The 27,514-nt window shown below is 39.2% G+C and overlaps 1 protein-coding gene across 4 annotated transcripts in view; it reads left to right on the forward strand.

Moving 5' to 3' along the window:
* Positions 1–27,514, forward strand: part of ARHGEF7 (Rho guanine nucleotide exchange factor 7) — a 118,726-nt gene that overhangs the window by 70,041 nt on the left and 21,171 nt on the right. For 3 of the 4 annotated variants that reach the window (XM_073664377.1, XM_073664379.1, XM_073664380.1), the window contains 11 exons: positions 1,445–1,567; positions 4,864–5,002; positions 9,175–9,234; positions 9,921–10,067; positions 13,225–13,311; positions 14,119–14,197; positions 15,063–15,202; positions 19,768–19,989; positions 21,484–21,577; positions 22,932–23,021; positions 25,491–25,667. In XM_073664377.1, the coding sequence (XP_073520478.1) occupies positions 1,445–1,567; positions 4,864–5,002; positions 9,175–9,234; positions 9,921–10,067; positions 13,225–13,311; positions 14,119–14,197; positions 15,063–15,202; positions 19,768–19,989; positions 21,484–21,577; positions 22,932–23,021; positions 25,491–25,667 (1,358 nt within the window). The remainder of the gene's footprint in view (positions 1–1,444; positions 1,568–4,863; positions 5,003–9,174; positions 9,235–9,920; positions 10,068–13,224; positions 13,312–14,118; positions 14,198–15,062; positions 15,203–19,767; positions 19,990–21,483; positions 21,578–22,931; positions 23,022–25,490; positions 25,668–27,514) is intronic. The other variant, XM_073664378.1, reaches the window with a different exon arrangement.

Consider the following 27,514-nt stretch of genomic DNA (forward strand, 5'->3'; position numbering starts at 1 on the left):
CCACGATGCAGAAATGCTCCGGATTTGTCCTGAGCGTTTCTGCATCTCCCTTGCGGAAAAAAAACACATGCGGATTGTACATGCGTTTTTCCTGCCAGGGACAAGCTGATGTGAAGCGTTTTTCACATGCGATTTCACATGCGGGTTGACAAGCGCTTTTCCAAGCGATTTTAGCATCACTTGGAAAGTGCTTGACAACTTGGTCACACTATATAAATCCATGCAACCGGCATGGATTTATGTAGTGTGACCAAGTTATAGTAAAAGAATGGTAAAAAATAAACCTTATACTCACCATCCGATGGCCCCCCGGTCTCCTCCGGTGCGTCCGGTGTGTCGGGCACATTGAATCGCTTAATATCCGCATGTGCACATGTAATCATGCGGATATTAAGCGATTCTATGCAAGTCAATGGTGGCGAAAACTTAGTGATTCCGCAAAATAATTGGTAGTGGTGCGGATCATTGGGGAACATGGCAGACATTCTACCAAGCGTTCTTTAAGCGTTTCTGCGGCGGAATTGCCGCTGCGGAAACACTTAAACGCATATTGGGCACACAGCCTAACCATGATTTTTAATCACAGCTTTCATGCGTCTTGGCATGCTTTCCACCAGTCTTTCCATACTTTCCACTAGAAAACTGTTCAGTGGTCTCTTAATTTTTGCCAGAGCTGTATATGCATATATATTTATATATTGTAGGGGTTGACATTCTCAGGTAGCTGCTTGGAACAAGAAGCCACATGGTTTTTATGTCAAAAAACAGAATAATGTTTATTTCCACTGGTTGCACAGTAGTGAAAACAAAACCATAAATATAAATCTCTAGTCTTGTACAGGCGCTAGCTAAACAATACAGACATGACTGAGCTAGTCAGTTTGGTCACACAAAACAACTATCGTCCATAGCACAGGGCCTGTGCAGTCTTTTCTCAGAGACTCTGGCTTGTCTCTCTCCAGCTCCAACACCACCCACTCTGCTCAGCTTCCCCCAGCTGACTGATCAGTGAACACCTGGCCTGGTTCTAGTCATAGCTATCCAGGTACACCTTATTAGGACCTGTAGTGCTAGAATTTAACCCTAGCCTCCCTGGCTTTCCTAAAAAATCAATCAAGTCTGGATATTAAAGTTACTGGATCAGTTTGTGTGTATGTAAACACGCAATAACTTTTTCTTTAATTTGGAAATAATCTGCCGAGTAAAAATGAAATTAAGAGAAGTTTTCCTTAAGCTGAGAAAACTTGTAACTGGTTTCCATAACTGCTTGTTTGGATTTTAAGGCTGATTTCTGTATTACTGATGCACTGGGTCCCATTGGCATGTATGAGGCTGTCGAGTCTGCATCGGGAGAACTGCAGTCAATCCATGCATTGTGGTCAGAGTACAGACAGAAACACTGATGTGAAAACTGACCTAACAATGTGATTTTTCACTTTCTTAGATTACCAGAGGGACAACAACGAGTTGGCGGTTGTTTTATGAGCCTAATGAACCAAATGAAGAGTCTATATATGGCATATTGTGCCAACCATCCTTCAGCAGTTAACGTCCTTACACAGCACAGGTGAGGACACAGATTTTACCAATAAACTCAAGTCTGTCTAAGCCAGTTATAGAAAGCAGATTTATCAGTGTGTTTACCTTACAATCAGTGTGTTGCAACAGACATACTGAAGGAAAACGCTACCCATTAAAACTCCAGTAGTTCAAAATTTTATTCTTGCTTTATATGTTCTTGTTAATTTCAAAGACCACACCCTTACATTGGTGAAATGATGATTTTTTTTTTGGTTTACACTTCATTCCTTCTCTTGAGGTTTAGGTTGCTGTGATTTTACACATGTGCATTGTGCACTACAATGTATCAGTCAGTAACCTACTTAAAGGGGTTGTGACACCTGTTCTCGCCTCCAGTGACAGCATCGTTGCAGCAGTGTCGGCACTGGTTCTCCTGGGGCTCGTGTGACATTGGCTGCAGGGATTGTGTGACACAACAATCAGCGGTCACTTCACTGACCCCATCCATTGGATGTAATTAATATCTGGAGGAAGTGATTGCTGTTGTGTACAATTCCAGTGTTAATGAATCAGGACCACATTGTCCCCCTTGCTTGTTGTGAATACAGGAAGAGACCGTTATTGTATAAGAGTAAAGGCAGGAGGAACTGAGCGTGCTCGACCTGTGAGTGAAAAACTACTGAAGGACGTGTCCATTAGCAACAAAGGCTAAACACCGAGAAGGAATGAGGCATATGGGAAAGTGAATAATCAGGAATGGTGCTTTTATATTTATTTTTAAATGTGTACATATAAAGATTTAATGATTTTAGATTTAGAACAAAATGAACCACTATTCTGATATTGGCAATATCCCTTTTAATAAATAAAGGGATATCATTAACATATATATATATATATATATTGCGTTTTATGTAGGAAAAAAAAAAGGTGCAATAATCTTCAATGAAAATTGGTTCACTGATGTGACGACACTGTCATTTCAAGCCATTCCTCTAGTGATTAACCTTGGTGAATGGTTCTAGGGGTTAAATACATCTCTGTATTGGGGTTTTTGCTTCATATATCGTAAAGGAAGACCGGCAAATGCCAAATCTTCTAGTCACAAATTACAGTTTTTGTTTTTTTTTGCGCCATGACCAGGAGTGTGAGCCTGGTTTTGTATTGTAGTGATGACTGTGCAAACCATCTTAAAAAAGGCTATCCCTATGGAGCCAAGAAGTGAAGCAGATAATACGCTTAAGTGCAAGCTATGTTTGTTCAGAGTAAGTGTCTGGTGAGAGCTCTGGGTATCTGCAGAGTAACTGGAGCATGGATAACCCAGGCAGCGAATTCTTTGTGTCTCCTGCACACTGCCTTCCCATAGCCTGGCTGTATGCAGGGGAGGTGATGTCATCCTCCCATCAGCGTACAGAGAAAGGAGCCCCAGCCTTCTATCAGAACAGAAGACGTACAGATCCTAGTCTGGGGCACCACAGTGCGCTTGTGCTCGCACTACAATGCGGTGTCTGTGTGCCATCCTAAGGCCGGTCAGTGCGGAAAGTTCCTGCTCCATCTACTACAAGCAGAAATCCACCTCCGAAGTGTAAGTGCAGCTTTAGATGAATCTGCCTTTTAGCCAGTTCTGCCTCAGCACCTGGTAAAGCAGATGTTCTCTTTCCACCCCTGCTGAGACCCTGCTTTTATAATTGCATTTAAGTTTTATTCTTATCGAATGCACATCAGTGTTATGTGTTTCTGTAAGTCAGATTCCAAAACAAGATGGGGAAGTGGAAAATCAGATTTTTGGAGAAATTTTAGCTATTCATACCAATGAGGCATACCAGGGTATGGTAAAAAGTATTGATTCAGTGTTGGATCTACCTCTTCTGTTTCCGGTCTGGGGGAATTCAAACATGAAGTGATACGGTAAAATACAGTGCCATATTTACTTTTTTAATATACCATACTTGATTGCATTTTGATCTTTTTTAAGTGAGTTAATGGGTCATGGTTTAACATTTTAAGGCATTATGCAAGCTTGGCTTTTCCATTGTCCATAGCCGGGGCTTATGTATTTGTTCTTAAGGCTTAACATTACTGGTATCTTTGCTCTGGGTTGTCTGAGATGGCACCGAGCTCGTATTTGCTCTTTAATGCTGTGGCATTGTCTTGTCGCTGCCATGTAGGTGGGTTACTGTTCACTGTGTGTTTTGTGTTTCTTTTGTATATCTAGCTTGCAATGCATGTAAGCTGAGCACAGAGGACATGGTCTATGCTGAGCTTACAAGCATTCGAACAAACCTCATGAAAGAATGTTTTGTCCTGTTAGTGCAGCTGGGATCAGAGAATTGTTATAATTTTGCTGCCACTTTTCATAGATAACAGAGGCACTGTGGCATAGTGAAACGCCAGGGAATCTAGAATTACTCCTTTCAGCTATTCATGCTTTCTTTTTCGCCTTCCACTTTACAGTCCAGCAGAATTCAGATTTCCTTATGGAGGTATTCTATAAAAGCATTGAGCCTGCAGACCTGGCATTGTTTTTTTCTCTCTCTAAATATTTACTGCCATAGTTATGTAACATTGTTATTACTACCTAATATATATTGGCCAAAGTGCCTTCTGTACAATGTAGTTTTCATATGTATCACTCTTAAGCCAAAACTAGACATCCTTGAATTCGGTCTGTGTACTATCTGCAATGTATGGACTGTCCTTGGGTCTCCCGACTTGAACTCGACAGCCTCATCTATGCCTTTGAGACTGTCCGGGATGGAAGACGCCGCCGGCTGTCCGTATATCATGGTTCATACATGGTCTGAATTCGCCCATAGGTCATTGATAGGTAGGTTTATTTTTATAAGTTTATGAAGAATACTTTTTCCAGAAACCATATAAATGGAACAAAGAAGAGAAGAATATGTGTAAGGTTAAGAGTTGGTGCCAGTCTTCCATTTACATTCTTACTATTATTAAGGCTCTTTTCACTTCTGCACTGATGGCTCCGTCGCAGATTCCTCTACAATTTCCTGAAGAAAAGGTGCAGAGTGTTACTCTGTTTTGTCTATAAGATGATGGACACCATAATCACAGTTGAACCCTATTAGTCTGTGGGGGTATGTTGGGTGCTACCGGTTATGTGATGGATCATGCATTAATGGTAAATTCATGGTTCTGCTTCAGGGAATGAATGCAGGTGCTAACAAAGTGGAGACACGAGGCCTGATGCATGTAGCACCATTTTTATTTTATTTTTTCAACTTAAATCTAAAGGAAGTATTTAACATTTTGTTATAACTTAATTGCTTTATGTAAGCAAACATAAAGTAAAGTCCAGCTTTTTCTATCCCTGTTCTACAGTGAAGAACTTGGTGAATTTATGGAGATGAAAGGTGCCAGTAGCCCTGGTATTCTTGTGCTAACGACAGGTCTTAGTAAACCATTCATGCGCCTGGACAAGTACCCAACTTTACTAAAAGAGCTGGAAAGACATATGGAGGTATGGAAAGTCTTATTGGTAATATGCAGTGGAAATCAGGATTGTAGAATCAGTGTCCATTTTGGTTGAGTCTGAGTTGGTATAAAATGGACAGACTCCTAAAATATATAATAAATTGGGATTATTCGTACAATGCAGGATGTGCTGTAAATATTTTCATAAGAATTTGGGAAAGTTATGAAATGTCCTATAAATGTCTGTTCTGTTTCTGGTCCTAAGGATCTAGGCTTTTAGTTGGGATGACTATGTGCTGCAATTTATGTGCATTCTCCGTAGTGAGGCTTTGCTGTGGAGTTGAGAAGTCGGATGTCAGGGAATTTGAGGAGTCGGAGGTTTGACTTACTGACTCCACAGCCCTGGTGCAAATCTTGATTACCAAGTAATAATTGTTTGAATATGCTTATACAGATTTAAGGACTCCACTATTAATGACTTACTTTTTTAGATTTAGTCCTCAATATGAAATCTGTAGGGATCAAACTTTCGGCACGCTGACGCAGCAGCTGGATAAAGGGGCCACGGCGCTGCGATTTCTTCATTGTTTACTTTATCTGTTTTGCATTGACCGTGCATGGTACGGAAGCTTTCGCCTGCTCAGTTTCACCCATGTTAATTAGACCAGCCTGCAAAACCAGGCACAACCACCATAAAAAGTGCAGCACTATGCCTGCTACACAATGAAGAGACTACCATGGCTCCTTCAAGCAGCTGATGGGAGGGGATGTTACTGGGAGTCAGACCCCCACCAATCTGATAATGGTGACCTATCCTAGGTATGGGTCTTCTGTAGTAAAATCCCAGAGCATCTCTTTAGCACAGCAAAGAATTGGATAATGCTTCTTTTTCAGTAGGGAAAAGCATGAACATAAATGCAGCACATGACGTAGAGATGTACAATGTAATGCGGTAAAGTTGTCAATTGTTAAGATTTTTCTACAAAATATACAAATATTCCTCTGAGTGCCCCTGCCATCAGCTCCTCCAGTGGCAGTTAAGTGGCAATCTTAGATCAGGATAGCTATAAGTGTCTTAAAAGGGTTGTTGGCCTCTTCCTCTTTCCATGGAAATGAACAGAACTCTTTCACCCTTGTAACACATCTCTTTATTGACTGAGAAAATATGTTTATGATCTCCATGTTTTATTCTGATACAGATTAAAGTTGGTAATAAATATTAAATGTGTCCTTGAGTCCCTCTGATTTCTCTGGGATCTGCCAACAGTCTAAAGTCTGTGGTTGCAGGTCCCTCTGGGGATTACTTAGACAGATGGATATTTCCTTTCTGGTTCTATTGTTTCCACCAAGACGCTGCTTCTGTTTTTCCCCATCTCCAGAAATGCACGTTTGGCTTAGTCGAATGTTCATGTCTGTGGGGAGGTTTTATTGGTTGAAATATGTTGTCCATCATTTATTATTCAGCTCTGGTCATAGTAGGGGTGTTTGTTAGTATAAAGTAGATTATATAAATTATGATTACGGGGGGTTCCAACCTTAGTATATGATTGTTAGCTCTTTAGTAAGGCTAGCACGTGCTGATTTTGGGGCTGTGACTGCCATGGTTACCACTGATTCTTGAAGGGGCCTGGGTATTAATTGCAGCAGTGTTGCCCTACACAGAGGAGCACTTTATCCACCCATTGGGAGTAAAGTTTTGCACGAAGAAAGTGAATTGTTCTGGATTTCAGAGATCGGTGCCCTATTAACCATTATGTTATGACATATTTTAACTTGTTATATTATGTGACTATATTAATTCCCTTTTTCTAATTTTTTTGTAAACCTAATAGAGCAGGCAGCAATATGTTTTTGTCTTTCTTTGATTTGCTAGTTACATAGAAAATCATAGCTTTAGCAGACCTTGCGAATAGTGTGCTGATAGTGAAAAGTTTACAGGATTTTCTGAAATGGGCTTTGGCATTGCCCCACCATTCCTGAACTATTGAAATGAGGTGTTGGTATGGGCAGACGTCCCTGGCACACTGAGCTCATACATTCTTTCAGATCCAGTGCACTAAAAGTTGGAAGCATGAAGTGTCACAGGATGTTACTGAAGCCAAAGGGCAGGCATCAGCCAAAATGGGTAATTCAGCAATTAGATTCTTTCATGTAAAGAGTGTTAAAAATGGCTTTTGGGATGAGTGAAAGGTGTTATTTGCACTTACGGGGTAATTTTTATTTTATAAATGAAAGTATTTCCTGGCTAAAAATCATTTTTGCAAATGGGCTTCATTAAAAATGTTGCACTGTTTGCCTCTGCAGCTTCTATGTTGCACTATTACAGACCGTAGAATGGGTTAATTTACAATCAGCTATTGAGCTCATTCTTACAGGAGGGTTTTTAATTCTATTTTTTTAGCCAAAAGTACATACTGTACTTTTTAAATAAAAATAAATTAAAAATTTCCTCCCAAGACGTCAATATCTTTTTAAATGTCATCCATGACCGGGATGGTGTTCAGTATAATAGCAGATGTTTCCACACACATGACACACACGTGTTTAAGGCTATGTGCTCACGATGCTGAATTGATGCTGGTTTTTCCTAAGCATTTCTGTCTCTCCCTGGCAGAAAAAATGCATGCGGATTTTACATGCGTTTATTTCTGCCAGGGAGAAGTGTTTTTTTAAGCGCTTTTGCATGCGTTTTTTCCAGTGATTTTGAGCATCACTTGGAAAGTGCTTGACAAGTTGGTCACACAATATAAATCCATGCAACCGGCGGCATGGATTTATATTGTGTGACCAACTTATGCCGCATCAATAGTAATTAAAACGTAAAAAAACACAAAAAAAAAACATTATACTTACCTCTCCGGTGGCCCCCGGTCTCCTCTCCGGTGGCATCCTCTGTCATCAGCGTCCCGCGGTGTTCTGAAAGGACCTGCGGTGACTTCATTTAGTCAGCTGACAGGTCACGCAACCACTGGTGTCAGCGTTTGCGTGACGATCACATGACTAAATGACGTCAGCGCAGGTCCTTTCAGAACACCGCTGGACGCAGCGGACGCCACTGGAGAGGTGTTTTTTTTTTTTTGTTAGTTTTTTTTACCTTTAATTCTTTTTCACTAATGGTACCCAGTTCTGGAGGAGTCTCCTCTTCTCCAGACCCAGGTACCATGAACCGCATAACATCCGCATGCATACATGTATACATGTGGATGTTACGCGGTTCAATGCAAGTCAATGGTGGCGATTTTTGCCGCGATTACGCACAATAATTGGTAGTGCTGTGGATTTTGTCGCAATGATAATCTGCAGTGGAAATTTCCGCAGCATGTGCACGGCACATGCGGATGGTCATTGGGAAACATGGCAGACAACTTAACAAGCGTTTTAATGCGTTTTCGCAGCAGAAATACCGCCGCGGAAGCGCATTAAATCCGCATCGTGGGCACACAGCCTGATAGATTTGTATTTCTTCCTCACACCCTCACATTTTTTGTTTTTGATGCCGGATTATTTCTCGTTTTTAGCTTGAATTATATAGTTTCTTGTATAGGGGTCTTCTGCTATTATTTTGAACACCATCTCTGTTGTGCATAACCTTTATCCACTAGTACGTGAGTTCCCGTATTTGACCTTATTCAGAGTCCAGACTTGTGTTGACAGCACAATACGTGAGGTTTTACGCATTTTTTTATTTTTCTATCTATGGTTTTCATATTGGTTTTGTAATTGAATAACAAAGATTTACCTCTTTTGGTAGTCACAGAGACAGAGTCTTTGTGCTGCATGTATTCTCTGTTCTTGGACTTTCTCATACATATTGACATACATTTCTGTCATTTGATATTTTGCCCACCTTTCTTCTTTTTCTTTTCTTTTTTTTTATTGTAGTGTAATGAATTGATTTCATAGTCATATTTACTATTACTGTAACATCTGTTGAGATGAATTACGCAAGTGTAAAAATAAAGCTGCAAGGCCGTGTGTAATTTTTACTACTGTGGTCCTTTTTTTCTCCCAAATCTAGTTACTACTTTGAATGTATTTCATGACTGAACAGCTGTAATAAAAGATTTGCACCCTTTTGGGCTCTGTTCACATGGTTAGATTTCTGATGGTTTTTCATGATGGGAATAGCATAGGATGCTGCACTATTCTATCTAGTTAATCATAGCCAAAGTCAGGGCGGTCAGCTTCTAACCGGATTATCACTCTTTTTTTATACAGGATTATCATCCAGATAGGCCCGATATACAAAAGTCAATGACTGCTTTCAAGAACCTTTCGGTAAGGCTTGCGTGTGTGTATTCGCGTGTGTGTGATTTATATATTTTTTTTGTGTGTATAATATGTATTAATATAATGTATATTTATTGGTGTTGACTGGTTTGTATTTATGATACAGACTGCATTTGGTAACACACACAAGAGAAAATCAGTAAATGGGGCTAAAAGAAAAAGAAGAGATTTAATTTGGTTTCATTCACAGACCTGCTATAATGCATTTTGTACATAGAAAACTAGTGGGAATCAGACTGGGTAGACAGCAATACATTGTATTATTTGATATTTATAGGAAGCATGGACCCCAAACTCAATTGCAAAACCATGGGGGAAAAAGAGAAACACAAAAAAAACAACTTTCTGGGAGTAAAACGTTGTCACTAGTTGGTTACAAGGGAAGAAAGTAGAACTTTGTTTATTCCACGTCTTAGAGTTGTGTAAATGAATAGACTCCCATCCTGCAGGCTTCGAGGGTGTCTTGTCAAGAAGATGCTAATGTGTCCATCCGAAGATGGCATGAGATGCATTTCAACTTCTGATCTGTGTTCATTTTTTCATTTTTTTTAAATTTTTTTTTTTAAGTGCCAATAGAAGTTGCTATTTTCTACTGAATTTTGTACAACTAAATATAATATTGTGAAATTGAAGTATTTTTCCAAAGTATGACACACTATGTATTTTGTTTGCAGGCACAATGTCAAGAAGTGAGAAAAAGAAAAGAATTGGAACTGCAAATTTTAAATGAGGCTATACGGGGCTGGGAAGGCGACGACATTAAGACACTGGGATCTGTTATATATATGTCCCAAGTGATGATACAATGTGCAGGGAATGAGGTAAGAGCTTTTTTATACTGGATGATTTGCATGATGTTTTATTTTGGGGGTCTTCTTTGAATTGGATGTGTAACTTTTTTGCTTATAATTTATTTGTGTGTTTTGTGATTATAACTCCTGGCAAATTGGTTACCCTATTTTAAGCAATTTGTCTGCCACCACTAATTTTTAATTCAAGAGGTGTCACCAATGACGTTGCCTCTACAGATACCGGTACACCTGTACGATTGACAGGTATCTGTAGACGAGAAATCATAAAATGAGCAGCTCTGGACAACCCTTGAAGTAAAACTGGTCATACTTGGGTCATTTTGCTACCAGCCAACCAAGATTGCAGTTTTTCTCACTGTTCAGCAGCTGGTTTTAAATGAGCCGTTTCAGGACATCCACAGGTCAAAAATGACTTTCCACATTTACTGCTGCACATAAAAATTTTCATGTAAGCTTTTTGGAATGGAACAAATTTCCATATGGACTACAACATATAGCATCTAAAAAAAATCAGATCTTGTATTTTCACTATTTTCATAGAGAGTGGCACTATGTTGTGTATGTGGTTAGTATTGATACAACTATGCATCAGTAATTCCGTGTTTGCTCATTTTATTGTCTTTAAAGAGGACCTGTCACCAAATGTTTCATGTTGAATATGACGCATCATGTATTAGTGGCTGCAGAGTGGAATAAAAAGTTTGTGTGTTTTTTTTTTTTTCTTTTTTTTTAAAACTTTGTCTGTCCCTTATGGATGTGTTAGCATAAAGATAGTTGGCATCTAATGAGTTAACAATCCACTTGGATTTATCAAAAAGATTGTTCCACTCGGCAGCCACAAATTTGATGAAAGGTCCTCTTTAAGAATCCATAAATGAGCATGGTTATTGTACTTCATAGTATGTTACAGTAAATGCTTTATCAGTATTTCTCCTAAGATTGTTACATCTAGAGGCTAATTCTGTAGCTCACAAATGTAAATGCAAGCCCCAAACTGCAGTACGGGCTCCTACTGCAAACCTGGTCTGTAACCAATGCACTATGTTAAAAGGAATGTTTCATCACGAACTACCTGTTAACGTTTTAGGTTTAGTTTTCTTTTCTTTTTTTTTTTTTATTGACCTCTAGAATCCATACTTAATAAAATAAAAATAGATATCTCAGTTTTTAAACTGATCACTAGGCTTAATACTTCTTGTCTTCAGAGCCAATCCAATGCTGTCTGTGTCCATGCGGCTTCCTGTATAGAACAGGATGTTCATGTCTAGTATTAGGCTTAGTAGCTAGTGTGAAAATTGCAATGGTGTGGTTTTTTTTTGTTTTTTTAAATGTACAGTACAGACCAAAAGTTTGGACACACCTACTCATTTAAAGATTTTTCTGTATTTTCATGACTATGAAAATTGTACATTCACACTGAATGCATCAAAACTATGAATTAACACATGTGGAATTATATACTTAACAAAAAAGTGTGAAACAACTGAAAATATATCTTATATTCTAGGTTCTTCAAAGTAGCCACCTTTTGCTTTGATGACTGCTTTGCACACTCTTGGCATTCTCTTGATGAGCTTCAAGAGGTAGTCACCAGAAATGGTTTTCACTTCACAGGTGTGCCCTGTCAGGTTTAATATGTGGCATTTCTTGCCTTATAAATGGGGTTGGGACCATCAGTTGTGTTGTGCAGAAGTCAGGTGGATACACAGCTGATAGTCCTACTGACTAGACTGTTAGCTGCTTTTTTCTTCCCATAATACAAATTCTAAGTAAAGAAAAACGAGTGGCCATCATTACTTTAAGAAATGAAGGTCAGTCAGTCTGAAAAATTGGGCAAACTTTGAAAGTGTCCCCAAGTGCAGTTGCAAAAACCATCAAGCGCTACAAAGAAACTGGCTCACATGAGGACCGCCCCAGGAAAGGAAGACCAAGAGTCACATCTGCTTCTGAGGATAAGTTTATCCGAGTCACCAGCCTTAGAACTCGCAGGTTAACAGCAGCTCAGATTAGAGACCAGGTCAATGCCACACAGATTTCTAGCAGCAGACACATCTCTACAACAACTGTTAAGAGGAGACTTTGTGCAGCAGGCCTTCATGGTAAAATAGCTGCTAGGAAACCACTGCTAAGGACAGGCAACAAGCAGAAGAGACTTGTTTGGGCTAAAGAACACAAGGAATGGACATTAGACCAGTGGAAATCTGTGCTTTGGTCTGACGAGTCCAAATTTGAGATCTTTGGTTCCAACCACCGAGTCTTTGTGTGACGCAGAAAAGGTGAACGGATGGACTCTACATGCCTGGTTCCCACCATGAAGCATGGAGGAGGAGGTGTGATGGTGTGTTGGTGCTTTGCTGGGGACACTGTTGGGGATTTATTCAAAATTGGAGGCATACTGAACCAGCATGGCTACCACAGCATCTTGCAGCGGCATGCTATTCTATCCGGTTTGCGTTTAGTTGGACCATCATTTATTTTTCAACAGGACAATGACCCCAAACACACCTCCAGGCTGTGTAAGGGCTATTCGATCAAGAAGGAGAGTGATGGAGTGCTACGCCAGATGACCTGGCCTCCACAGTCACCAGACCTGAACCCAATCGAGATGGTTTGGGGTGAGCTGGACCGCAGAGTGAAGGCAAAAGGGCCAACAAGTGCTAAGCATCTCTGGGAACTCCTTCAAGATTGTTGGAAGATCATTTCCGGTGACTACCTCTTGAAACTCATCAAGAGAATGCCAAGAGTGTGCAAAGCAGTCATCAAAGCAAAAGGTGGCTACTTTGAAGAACCTAGAATATAAGACATATTTTCAGTTATTTCACACTTTTTTGTTAAGTATATAATTCCACATGTGTTAATTCATAGTTTTGATGCCTTCAGTGAGAATGTACAATTTTCATAGTCATGAAAATACAGAAATTTCTTTAAATGAGAAGGTGTGTCCAAACTTTTGGTCTGTACTGTATATATCCGGATATGAAAAAATGTTTTGATAATAACATGAAAGCCTGATCAAAATAATAGGCCATTTTCTGATGACACATTCTCTTTTATGAGCCCATTGACACAGAAGCTGATTGTGTGACTTACTGCTGAGCTGACGCCCAGTGTTATGTTATCTGAATGATCCGTGTGCTACTTGCTGATGTACTTTCTTCCCTTCTAGGAAAAGAATGAGAGGTATCTTCTCCTTTTCCCCAATGCATTATTAATGCTTTCTGCCAGTCCAAGAATGAGCGGCTTTATTTATCAGGTAAATCCACTGACTGTTTTTTTTTTTCATTTATTTGCTACTTCTTGCACTACGTAGTATCCATGCCATTTGGATTCCAGTCGCGTGTGCTCATGACAGTGGCATTTTTAAAGAGCACTTCCGCATAAATGAAAGGGAAAAAAGTATTTTTTTCCAATTTCTTTTAAGATATTAATAAAATACTGGGTTAACCTAAACCAATTGTGCCTGGCCAGTTTTTTTTTTTTTTTTGGTGAGATGTTCACAACTAATAAAAATTGTAAACTTTGTGGACTGGTCCAGCATCCATAGCTGGACAGAATAATGAGGCATAGACATCCGTTAACACAATTGGAGCCTCTGGATATAAAACTATTCCTATAGGAAACTAGTATCAGTTTTGTCATCAGGAATTCCTGACTTAAGGGCCGGACATGGGTTGTCCGTACATAATTGTTACAGATATGCATTTAAATGTTTCTGAAAAGTATGATCAGAAAGGCAGACTGTTTCTAGACTTCCTGTCTGTCGCCCCATTGATGAACACTACAGAAGGCTCTTTCCCAGACTAAAATGGCTATTTGGTGGAAACAATACTTTGCATTCAGCTGCACAGCGTATGAACTTTAGGTTCGGCTTTCCTTGGTCATCTGTAGATGAGATATTAATGTTCTCTTCCCTACCAACCCCGCCTGTAGACAGAAAAATTATAGTAATAAAACAGATTTGTGTCCAATTTAATATTGCAGATATTACCGCCTGCCCTATCGCTCACTACTGTATTTATCTTCTTGTTGGATAGATTTTCATTATTGCCTTTTTACTCAGGGAAAACTTCCACTAACAGGGACTTGCATCACCAAGCTAGAAGACAATGAAAATCACAAGAATGCCTATGATATATCTGGTAATCAATATCTTCACATTTGACCTTCACTTGGCTACTGTCTCCTGTTTAATAAGAAATGGTCTACTTATAAAACTGGACAAGCCCTTTAGTAACATTGATGACTTTTTCTTTAGGATAGGTCATCAGTACCAGATTGCTGGTGGTCCGACAACCCTCCCCCTGCTGATCAGCTGTTTGCATCTCTGGTGGTTGAACAGTTCATGGAGCCAGCACCCTCAGCCATTAACGAGACCTTTGGCTTAGCCCCTTATTCAATTCAATATGAGCGGAGCTGCAGTTCTTGGTAATGGCCACTACACCGTGAATGGAGCTGTGGTGTTCCAGCTCCATTAACGGTTTACATCCGGCTGCTGGAGCTACCAACAGCGGATTGGTAGGAGTGATGTGTTCATGGCCTCCCATGATCTGATATTGATGAGGGTCAATATCAAGTTCTGTTCCATGGTTTCTTCGCAGATTTGATGGCTCTGTTATACATCCAATATTTTTTGCATCTCATATATACTGGGACCTTTTGGGTTTCCAAGATAGCTCTGTTCCGACTACTACCCCACATGTAGAAAGCAGAATATTATACTATTTTGCTTTCATAAGTAAAGGTTACAGTAAAAAAAAATTTATGGGCAGATGTTAGTTTTTGCCTCCAAATATTGCATTTTATACCAGCCATAAGGTGAAGAACATTAAAAAATATATATCTTTAGAGTGCATATTATTTTGCAGTGTTTTATTCTGCATGCCCCTTTTTGATAAGTTTAATAGATGTTCAGCCAATTTCTAAATACAGGGTAAATGGTCATACTTGCACTATTGCTAAATGTGCCTGAACTTGAGTCTAACATGCTTTTCATCCTATTTGTAGGTAACATGATTGAACGGATAACAGTGTCTTGCAATAACCAACAAGATCTACAAGAGTGGGTTGACCATCTACATAGACAGACGAAATTCACTTCTATGACCACCCCAACAATAAAGCCTCATTCTGTGCCCTGTCACACTGTAAGAGACTCATTTTCCGATAGTGTTTTAGATTTGCATGTACCTGATCTTTACAGGCATGTTTAGAATTTTTCCAGTCCTATTGAGTATTATCACATTGCAAAATATGCCGCAGAGCAGTGTCCATGACACTGCTACACCTGTAGCATAGGACCCATAAGAATCTAGCTCTGTACTTTTTAGGTTCTGTCTATGTATGGCCTAAGCTTTTCCATTAGCAAATCTCATCCACACACTGCAGAAATTGACCTGCATTGGAGATTATTCCTCAGCACGTCAATTTATATGTGTGAATGTAATCTTAACCCACAGACAGGGTAACAAGTGAGGTTAATCTTTTGGTCCTGTTACTATAGTGCATAGTTTCATGTCCTATGGTGAGAAACTAGTTAAAGGGGTTTTCCCTTTTAAAAAAAGTTTCTGGTGAAGATAGATAACATTTAATAATGTACTAGTAGTTTTTTCCACGCTGAAAATGACCTGTAGTACAAAATTGGAAATCCACAGCATCCCATTTTTTTTTTTTGCGGGTCTTCAGTGTTGAAATGCACCAGGTTAAACCCAATGCATATTGGTAAAAACTCCTCTAGAAACACTTGCTTTTCTCCAGATATGGTGTGGAAAATGCCCAACCAGTTTACCTGTAGGTGACCTAAAACGCACTTCATGCCTAGAATACTCAGCAGAAGTGTTATCAAATTTCTTATCCTACAATCCATCCTAGTTATATATGTAATGTTGTGTAAGTGTATTAAAGGGAATCAGTCACCAGGTTTTTACTATGTAATCCGAGAGCAGCCTGAACCCCGATTCCAGTGATGTGTCATATATTGGACTGCTTGCTGTCATTTTGATACAATCACAGTATTATCTGCTGCAGATCCAGCAGTTCTCTGAATGCTGAGCTCTGTGTAACCCAACCCACACCTCTGATTAGCAGTTTTCTGCCTATGCACAGTGTACTCATAAAGCTACCAATCAGTGCTGGGGGTGGGGTTGCACAAAGCAGGAGGACTACATGACACTTGACACCTAGTCCTGTAGTGTTAATCTTCTTCTGATTAAAATATTAACTTTATTGAAATGACACACAGCCTAGTAAGTGACACATGACTGGAATCAGGCTTTCTGCATTGTAGATGCAGCTTTACAATGGGGAAGTGACACTGCCCCACACAGTAGACGCTGTGTAAGCCAGAAAAGCCGCAGAGCGGTCACATGAACCAGAGCAGTGCTGGAAACTGGAGAAGACTAAAATCCTTAAAGGGGTTGCCCGGGCTTGTGAGAAATGTCTGCACTCACCCTGTGACTGCAGACTTCTAAATCCTTACATCGCGCGCACCGCATCGCACGCTGTCAGGATTCTCTGGTGTTGCCGGTGTGAATGGGCGGTCACCTGACTGCAAGTATACAATTTGCATACATGCCGACTAGACGTGCTCCTCTTCTGCTTAATTCACTGTCATTGAGCGAGGCCGATTACATCTAGTCAGAGCGACGGTGTGCGATACGTGCGCCGTAAGGGTTCAGAAGTCTGTTGTCACATAGAGTAGTTATTGCAAGGTCGGAAAACTCCTTTGAGTTTTTTAATACAGTTGCACTCCATTACATAGATAATTAGAAGGAATTACGGAATAAGAATTTTGATGAGATGACTTCTTTAATTTTACACTGTTTGTTAAAGGCACATTCACTGTTATTATATTTGTAAAGTTTCAATGTGAATTTTAAAATTGGCATTCACACTCTGCAAACTGCTTGCAGAAATTTCTGAACTTACTGAAATGAAGTCTGAGAAACTCTTGTAACCTGTATGTGACTATAGCCTAAGGATGTAACGATAATGAATTCTGCCTATTTTTTATATATACAGTACAGACCAAAAGTTTGGACACACCTTCTCATTTAAAGATTTTACTGTATTTTCATGACTATACAAATTGTACATTCACACTGAAGGTATCAAAACTATGAATTAACACATGTGGAATTATATACTTAACAAAAAAGTGTGAAACAACTGAAAATATGTCTTATATTCTAGGTTCTTCAAAGTAGCCACCTTTTGCTTTGATGACTGCTTTGCACACTCTTGGCATTCTCTTGATGAGCTTCAAAAGGTAGTCACCGGAAATGGTTTTCACTTCACAGGTGTACCCTGTCAGGTTTCATAAGTGGGATTTCTTGCCTTATAAATGGGGTTGGGACCATCAGTTGTGTTGTGCAGAAGTCTGGTGGATACACAGCTGATAGTCCTACTGAATAGACTGTTAGCTGCTTTTTTTCTTGCCATAATACAAATTCTAAGTAAAGAAAAACGAGTGGCCATCATTACTTTAAGAAATGAAGGTCAGTCAGTGCGAAAAATTGTGAAAACTTTGAAAGTGTCCCCAAGTGCAGTTGCAAAAACCATCAAGCGCTACAAAGAAACTGGCTCACATGAGGACCGCCCCTGGAAAGGAAGACCAAGAGTCACCTCTGCTTCTGAGGATAAGTTTATCTGAGTCACCAGCCTCAGAAATCGCAGGTTAACAGCAGCTCAGATTAGAGACCAGGTCAATGCCACACAGAGTTCTAGCAGCAGACACATCTCTTCAAAAACGATTAAAAGGAGACTTTGTGCAGCAGGCCTTCATGGTAAAATAGTTGCTAGGAAACCACTGCTAAGGACAGGCAACAAGCAGAAGAGACTTGTTTGGGCTAAAGAACACAAGGAATGGACATTAGACCAGTGGAAATCTGTGCTTTGGTCTGACGAGTCCAAATTTGAGATCTCTGGTTCCAACCACCGTGTCTTTGTGCGACGCAGAAAAGGTGAACAGATGGACTCTACATGCCTGGTTCCCACCGTGAAGCATGGAGGAGGAGATGTGATGGTGTGGGGGTGCTTTGCTGGTGACACTGTTGGGGATTTATTCAAAATTGAAGGCATACTGAACCAGCATGGCTACCACAGCATCTTGCAGCGACATGCTATTCCATCCGGTTTGCGTTTAGTTGGACCATCATTTTTTTTTCAACAGGACATTGACCCCAAACACACCTCCAGGCTGTGTAAGGGCTATTTGACCAAGAAGGAGAGTGATGGGGTGCTACGCCAGATGACCTGGCCTCCACAGTCACCAGACCTGAACCCTATCGAGATGGTTTGGGGTGAGCTGGACCGCAGAGTGAAGGCAAAAGGGCCAACAAGTGCTAAACATCTGTGGGAACGCCTTCAAGATTGTTGGAAGACCATTTCCGGTGACTACCTCCTGAAGCTCATCAAGAGAATGCCAAGAGTGTGCAGAGAAGTCATCAAAGCAAAAGGTGGCTACTTTGAAGAACCTAGAATATAATACATATTTTCAGTTTTTTCACACTTTTTTATTAAGTATATAATTCCACATGTGTTAATTCATAGTTTTGATGTCTTCAGTGTGAATGTACAATTTTCATAGTCATGAAAATACAGAAAAATCTTTTAATTAGAAGGTGTGTCCAAACTTTTGTTCTGTACTGTATAATATGCCGTACTAATTTTATACATGAAGGGGATTGTATACTACTTTAACAACCCCCTTTTTTATTTTTATAAATGCCTTAGTAAGATGATAAAAGCGTATACTTTCCTCCTTCACCACCTCCGTTCCAGCGATGTCTGCATAACTTTGTCTGTAGCACTTATGTGACATGACATCTGACTGGCTTTTATAGTGGCTTATACTGCTGTGACGTATTGTCACAGATGTGGTGGGGGAGGGGGCAGTGAGGAGCAGCTCCTGTCTCACTGAATTACAAGCGTTATAAAGGTAATAGAACTTCTCTGGGCATCTCATCTTTATAGTTTGAGGGCAGGGACAGTACAACATTTTTATTTCTTTTTTTAATCTCCCCGGAGTACCTCTTTAACTTGGGCGGTGATCGGATGTGAACCATGTACAAAGTACTGCAGATAGATCCAATTCATCTGAATACAACCTAGGTGTTGGGTCCCCACCGATCTGGTATTGATCGGTAGGTCATCAATATCAAAGCACTGGACAACCTCTTTAAGTTTCCCAGAATACCCTCATATATAACTTTCTCTCAGATGAGAAATTGATTTGAAGCTCTTTTTTTTCTCACTTTGATATAAACCAAAGAATTACGATCCTGCTACTATAAGTTACGGTGAATATAACTACCTGTGAAATAGAATTCCCTGCTAAAGTTTAATATATTATTGTGCATTTCATATGCCTTTATTCTTTCAATTAATACATTTCTGGCCAAACTTGTAAATTTTACATAATTATGTGTGAAGAATGTTCATTTTAATTAAAATATATGTAAATGTAACCTTTACCTACAAATTATCTTTTCAGACTAGGTTTTATTGTAACTGTGAATGTATTACATAACATGAAATGGCTTGGAGCTATTTGTATACTGTGCTAGGTCTTTATGATAATCAAGGAATTTTCCTTGAAAAGAGATACCATTTTTGTGCTCAAGTCAAATCCCTCTCCATGGACATCACGAATATAATTTCTCATTTCGTTACTACTGGCTTAGAATAATATAGTGTTTGATTTTGTTGTCAGCTTCCCTCACATCCAGTGACGCCATCAAGCAAGCATTCAGACTGCAAACCAGCAACTCACACGCCAGCATATCACACACTACCGCACCTTTCACACCACGGGACGCCGCACAGCATCAACTGGAGCCCTTTAGAGCCACCTAAAACGTCAAAGCCATGGAGCTTGAGTTGCTTGCGTCCCGCTCCTCCTCTTCGACCATCTGCAGCACTTTGTTACAAAGAGGTAAGGAAAAGCTTCAGTTTAGAATGTAAGATCATGGCAGATGTGTTCTGTTTTAGTGTCCCGGTATGAGTCGCTGAACTTTTTAACCTTAAGAGGCGAGCATTTTTTATTTATTTATTTATTTTTTTTGGTCACTTGTTATTTTTCCAACGATAGAGCTGTGTGTAGGCCTGTTTTTTGCATGGAAAGTGAACTGTTCTATAGATACTATTTTGGGGGTAGGTATGACTTTTTAATTGCTTTATTTATTTTTGACGATGTGTTGACCTAAAAACCGCAGTTTTGGCATTTTCTTATGGAGCTCAGCCTGTGGTTGAACATCACAGAAGTACCAATATGGCAGTGACTGAGGGTCTTCATTAGGCCTTAGCTTCCATGGTAACTCATCAGTCCTCTGAGCCCATCCCGGGAAGCTGATGGAAGCCGATGCTCCATCCGCGGCTGTTATAGACAGATGCCGGCATCTCCTGCATGTGGAGCATGCATGACATGAGTTTGCTCCACACCTACTGACCCCCTCCATGATGGCTATTTGTTTTGCATCTGTAGATATTCGGAAAATTTGTTGTGAATGAAAAAAAATATCTTTTTGAATGTCAAACTAGTCAAATACTTTATAAATAATTCAAAAACTGCCTTTTACTACTGGCTGGCCAGCATATTGCTTATTACTTTGTTTTTGCTTTTTTCACACTTTATTAGAGGATGTCTTGTATTCTTAAGGTAAGGGGTAAGCCCCTCTGTATCCTCGTAGAACGGCATGTAGAGCAGATCTGCACACTACTACGCATTACCACCTTCTAGTGGTCTGTTCCCTCTACGACGACTTGTTTTCCATTGTTGGTAAACAAATAGTGTCAAGTCCCCTCCACCTTTAGGACCCTCACTCCACATCTCTCCTGCCTTTATTCCTAAATAGCTGTCATTTAATGTATCTGTTCCTACTTAGACACTACCTTTTGTGATTGTCTACCACCTGCCTAAGAATGCATGAGGCTGACTTGGTTTGAGTCATCTGTTTATCAGATTTATATTTATGCATGTATGGTCTTCAAATTCAATTATAACCCTTTGAGTCGAGATGGATTTACATAAATGAGGCTTGTGTGTTGGTTGCAACTCCACTCTATGGAGTCATTCCTGGGAAAGATTTGATCTCAGACAGAAATTGCTGTAGAACAATTTGTCATTCTTCCTTTAGCCAATTCAGGAATTGAAGACCAAGTACTACTAGAGAGACTGATGAGGGTTGGTAGCTGAGTTTATTTTTACAACTGTAACCAGAAAGCTACTGATCAGGTTCCCATGCAGTACTGACTCACAGACACACACACCAGTTTTATGTGTCTTTTCTATTTTTCTTTTTTTTTAATGTTTTTTTTTAGAAAAGGTCATGAAGTTTGAATGTTAGAATATGTTTGATGATAATAGTAGTAGTAGTCATAATAATAAATCTTTCTTTTGCTTAACTAAACTTTCCATTTTCTTTTAAAGGATCTCAGTAAAAGTCCTAAAACTATGAAAAAATTACTTCCCAAGCGCAAGCCAGAACGAAAGCCATCAGATGAAGAGTTTGCACTGAGAAAAAGTATGTTTTGGGAAAAGCTTTGTGCGGCAAATATTTAAAAAATGTTTTTAAACTCAATCAGAATTGATTTTTTTTTTTTTTCATAGGGTTGCAAATCAATAAAATAACAAACTGAGCTGCCACTTGCCCTTCCCAGGTCCAGCACTGCTGCTCCAATGTTGCTCCCCAGCCTTTGTTGATGTGCTGCACTGCTGCTCCAATGTCATGTCTGATTACAGCAGTCACTCGCGCTCTAATCAACAAAGACTAACACAGTAGTGGGGAGGCGGTGCTGGACACAGGTAGAGAGATTAACAGTTCCATTTGTTCTATAGTCTTGCAACCCCCTGGAAAATTAAAATTTTAGAAGGACAATCCAGTTTTTGCTGCTACCCTGATTAATTATCTTTTTTTTTTTTTCTTTTTTAATTCCGCCATACGGTTCCAAATATATGGACTTTTTATTTAGTACTAATTTGTATGGACTTTATCCAGGGGGCATGGATCACAGGATTCTCAAGGGCATGTCTTTAGGCTGCTCTGCATTATTACCCTGTGAGCACATCTCCCTTGGTAGCACAAGGTAACAAGACCCAGATCTCTGGAATTGTATGACAGAAGGGAAGATAATAAAGCAAAAACTGGACTCTTGACTTGATGATAAGTCCTTTTTTAATTGATATGTATTTTCAGTTTTAGAGTAGGGCTGATCTTAAGACATGCAATCTAAGCTAATGATTTCTTTTAAGTAAAACTTGAGGCAATTGCCAACAAAATGAAAAGGATTGTCTAAGTCGAAAAAAACATCCACAAGCTATTTGTTCTAACTAGTACAGGTAGTTGAAGCTTTTTATCTCCACATTTTCAGTTTCTATATTCCTCCCTTTTTTGGGCTGGTTACTGTTGAATACATATCCTTTTCTTCCTGATGCAGGGGCGTGCCTGTATCTTGACACAGAAAAGTAATTCCCTACATGCAACACATCAACAATGTTCCATCTCCTACCTAATTCACCTGTAGCTTCATAGGTGCGCAATAACCTATTGCGCTGAATGAGGTCTTCTGTGCGTGTCTGGTGTCAGACCTATGCATGCTCAAAGTGTAGCCATCTAAACGTTTTGTTACTGCTGAGATTCCATAATGGAAAACCAAAGGTTTACCATGGGACCGATATACGTGGCTTCAGCAGAGCTTTTCACACAGTGAGGATGTCAAAATGAATGGCTCTCCTGCATTACTAAAGCAAGTATTGCAATGTTTGTTTCACGTATAGCTTGGTCGGGTTGGGAAAAATAAACTCATTGGAAATTCCTTATAATTGTTCCTAAACCTGTTGAGATATCTTTCTAACGTCTGTGTTTTTTTTCTCCCCAGGCACAGCAGCACTGGAGGAAGATGCTCAGATTCTGAAAGTTATTGAGGCGTACTGTACAAGTGCCAAAACACGTCAGACGTTAAATTCCAGTAAGTGTACATTATTTTTCTTTTGGTTTTATTAAAGTACAGTTGTGTCTTAAAACATTCAAAATGTTTTTTTATTTTTTTGGAAAATACTGAGCGTTAGTAGTGTTTGTTATATTTGTTACTTTCTACTGAATGAAGATGAACTGTAAGTATACTTCTCAGAGTGCACTTTGGCTTATAATGTACATAATTTTTCTAGTAATCCTAAATACCTGAGTTCCATTATTATTTTATTATACATTGTAAATCCTGGCTTATATTGCCTGTTGGCATTATAATGAATAAAAATAGATTTGTGCCAACTAACCCCATGTTAAACCTTTTCATAGATTGTTTAATTTTTTGGTAATTTAGATATTATAGCATTCATATTTTATGTTTTCGATGTAGTTTCTCTGAAAAGGTGAACATTTTTAGTTTAATGCCACTAATAAGAGCATGTAAGGCTGTGTTCACACATTTCAGTTATATCAGATTTTGGGTGCAATTTTGATGAAGCCATGCTATAATCAAATGTATGAACACATCCTATTAATTTGAGCCTTTAGGCTGTAAATGCTTGTGAGGCAGCGGCTGATAAGTTGTCTGCAGCTCTGTATTGAATCGATCTACTAACATTCTGCATATGAAGTTACTCATATCTCGGCTCCTGGTGTGCTAAAATATACGTTTAAGATCTTTAGTGTTTTACACGCATGTGTTTATTTTTCATGGCTGGTAGATTGGATGTGTTTGCTTTTCTGTACTGTTAAGCAGCAGGTAAGCAGAGATGTCTCTATATTCAGGAACCACAGATTCCCAGCCACGTTCTTCATAACTTTGCAAGAAACAGAAAAGTCTTTCTGTTCTGATATCCTGCTGATTTGCTTATGTATCACAACCAAGCAGCTTTTCCCATGTGCTTTGCAGATGAAAAACAATTTTAAGGAATGATTCTATCAAGGCCAGATCAATAGCAATCATGTTTATATCAAGCTTTTCCATTTTGCTTCCTTCCTTCATGTGATATGTCTCTGCACCCTTCTTAATGGCTTAATGATGTCTCCCAGCCTGTTACATCTGTCTCTGATGCTGATGTTATACTGTGGCTGTGTATAAAGTAACCTTCTCAGCCATGTAGTGTGCACTTATTAACTCCGATAGTAGAGTGCAAGGAAGAAGCCTTCTCTTCAGCAATCTGTAGCTATGTTCTCGCTAAGGCTAGTGTGTAGCTTATATAGCTAGTTTATAATGATGGTCTTATTTATGACGATTAGTCCAAAAAATGGCTGCTTACAACATGGGTACATGATCCAGGTTGTCTTAAAGAGGTTTCCTCCCTCAAAGGTGTTTTCTCATTTGGGGTCTTTATTTATTTTTTTTTTTTTACTTAAGTGTGTGCAATCGGGGCTAAAAGAAATGAATGCAGTGGGTTTTCAATAGAAATTTGCACTATTTTCCGGCTATAGCTTCTAGTTTCCACTGTTTCATTGCCGGTGTCTGAATAAGTTAACTCAGAGTCTGTCAGTCAGCAGTTTGTTATGACGGTCTGACGGAGAGATTGTAAAGTTAAATGTACAGGAAAACAAAGACTCGAAAGGCCAGAAGGTGCAATTTTTTTAAAATGAAACTCAATTGCAAAAGTTTTTAGCCTCAGATATGTTCATTTCAGTGTAAAGAATAAAAACTATTGTCTTCAATGGTGGCATATCACTAGGACATGCCATCACTTACTGATGGGAATACCATTGCATGCACTCCTACCGATCCATAGAATGAAGGAACAGCTGTGCTGATAAGCTGAGCGGCAGCACATTCCCATTTAATAAGGGCAAAAAAACAGACATTTGCCATTCCCTTCACAAAATGGTAACAGAGACTACTTTATGCAGGAGAAATGCTGAAAAGGACTGTCTGCCTTTCTTTTCTGGATCGGCAGGGGTCCGAGAAGTTGGACGTGTAATAATCTTAATGTTATGGTATAGCCTAGTAGTGTAAACACCCCTTAATTTCAAAAATCTATGCATACAGGTTATAAATCCCAGATTGTCATATGCATACTATAGAATTCTTTGATTCTTTTATTGAACTTCTCAAACTTGGTAGTTAGTTCTTTTTCTCTCCCCTAACTTTGTGACATTCCTGATTTGTTCTGTCAATCACCCTATTGTGTTGTAATTATTTGTGGAGTCCAGTAGACCAGTCCCTAGACAAAATGTAGGCACACCTAACAATAGTTGTATCTACTTCTGGCTGCAAAGTCTTATCTCATGAACAAGTAACTAATGAAATCTGCAAAGCTTTGGTCTCCTTTTTAACAATATTTTCTTTTTCCCTCTCTTCCCATCACCCTTTTTTTGCTTTTTGTTTTGTTTCATGTTATGATTTTGGTTGTGGCTTTTCCTGTCCTGTTCTACTCCTCTTATGTTCATTCCTTCCATCTTTGCCTCCCACCATTGCCATTTCATTTCACCCATACATCATCCTTAGCATGGCAAGGCACTGATCTGATGCATAATCACGTCTTGGCTGATGATGACCAATCAAGTCTAGACTCCTTGGGTCGTCGCAGTAGTCTTTCTCGTTTGGAGCCTTCAGACCTCTCCGAAGACTCTGACTATGACAGTATATGGACAGCCCATAGTTACAGAATGGGGTCTACTTCTCGTAAGAGCTGTTGCTCATATATCTCTCACCAGAACTAATGCACTTCTAAACTTTTTTTTCTTAACAAAATGCTTGTTATACCACAATCTACTTTTTTTTCTTGATGTTTACTTGTGTTCTCTGTCTTTAATGTGATTATTATAAGAACTGAGGCAGTTTCTGGTACTCTGTTTGTATATATATATATGGATCCAGGTTCCTTTTTCTGCTGGGGGAAAAAAAATCTATTCACAAAGGTAGAATGTCCATTGGTTAATATACCTCACGCTCTTGAAATGCTTGCCGTACGTTCCTAGCTTAGTTTTATGTACGAGAATGTGAGGATTTTTTTCTACTCTGGCAGATTAAGTATTCTGTCTTTTGATGTTTCTTTTAAAGTGCTAATTTTCTGTGTATTTTTTTGTCATTTGGAAACCTGAAACTGTGCAGATATGTGCGGGCCTTTGTGAATATATAATTTTGTATAGAAATAACTCCATAAATAAGGTTAGTTCTCAAAGTACAATAGTTCTGAGGGAAGCCTCTGCAACATAGCAAATGACGGTCAGGAAGAGAGCTTGCACAGCCTACGTGTGAAAGGCAATGGCGGTGCCTGAAAAAAAAATTCCCGCCTTGCCAGCATTTGCTATGGTCACTGTTTGTTTGTGTTCTTATTTAATGTGCCTGTATGTATTTTACAGTATTTAAATATTTTCTTTTGTGTTATGTTCTTATTGCTATTGATTTAATTGTTCATCATGCAACTAACTTATATGATGGTATCAAGGAGGCCTTCACATCTTGTCCATATGTGATATTCTATCCATATGAAATGTGTAAGTGGTGGGAAAATCTACTTTTTTTATTCTCATACACAAGCTGCTACCTGTCTGTATTATCTAACTTATTTTTCCCAAGAGTAGATCAGTGTTACCCCATCCGAACTTCTCAGGCCCCCTTCATGTGGTCCCTAGTATAGCAGCTACCAGTAACGCTAAATTCAGAAAAGTATGACTCAAGGCTTTCATTTAATGGCATAAAGATGATAACGATTAAACTGTACATTGCATTACACCACTGCCATTTTTCACACAAAATTCTTAATGGGGCTCAACACCACCTGATATGTTTGACTCTCAAGTAACAAATGGTACAGACAGTAATTAATGATAGCTGAATTGCTAAATGCCAGAAACAATATCCCCTTAAGATTACTAGGTCTAGTTTATACCACTAAGGTGTTGTTGGCTGAAGAGTTATTGGTGACCCCTCTTTGGAATGACATGCCGTGGTAATGGAAGGCCATGTTTGGTGCGGTTTCTAGATTTTTCTTGTACCGGACCATTTTCCCAGCTACACTGGTTGGTGGAAAATGTAATATTTACACCAGTCAACATACAGCTGTCGCATGTAGTAAAAAAACTACATCTCCTTGAATGCACCACAATGAAGCATGATCTTATCAGACACTGCAGTAAAGTGTCTATATGCAGCCTAAGGCTATGTTCACACAGGTTTGTCAGCTTTTTTTGCTGAAGATTTTTATGCAAATTTTCTGCTGTGTTTTGCAGTACCAGCAAAGTCTATGAGAAACCAGAATTCTCTGTTAACACACCTTTTTTTTTTTTGCTTCATATTTTGTGCCTTGGTTGGGTTTTTGGAAAATAGAGCATGTCATTTCTGTCAGCGTTTTTCACCTATAGGAAGTAATGGGTAGTGAAAAAAAAAAAAAAGCTGATAAAACGCATCAAAAATTCATCAAAAAACGCAGCAGCTTTTTTTCAGCGTTTTTGATGGCAATATAAAATGGGGTTCTTTTTTTTCACAGAACTTTTATGTACATGCATAGAGACAGAAGGACACTGGAA

The sequence above is a fragment of the Phyllobates terribilis genome, unplaced genomic scaffold (assembly GCF_046119375.1).
Source record: "Phyllobates terribilis strain yellow unplaced genomic scaffold, ASM4611937v1 Scaffold_2__4_contigs__length_985480577, whole genome shotgun sequence".
Lineage (NCBI taxonomy): Eukaryota > Metazoa > Chordata > Amphibia > Anura > Dendrobatidae > Phyllobates > Phyllobates terribilis.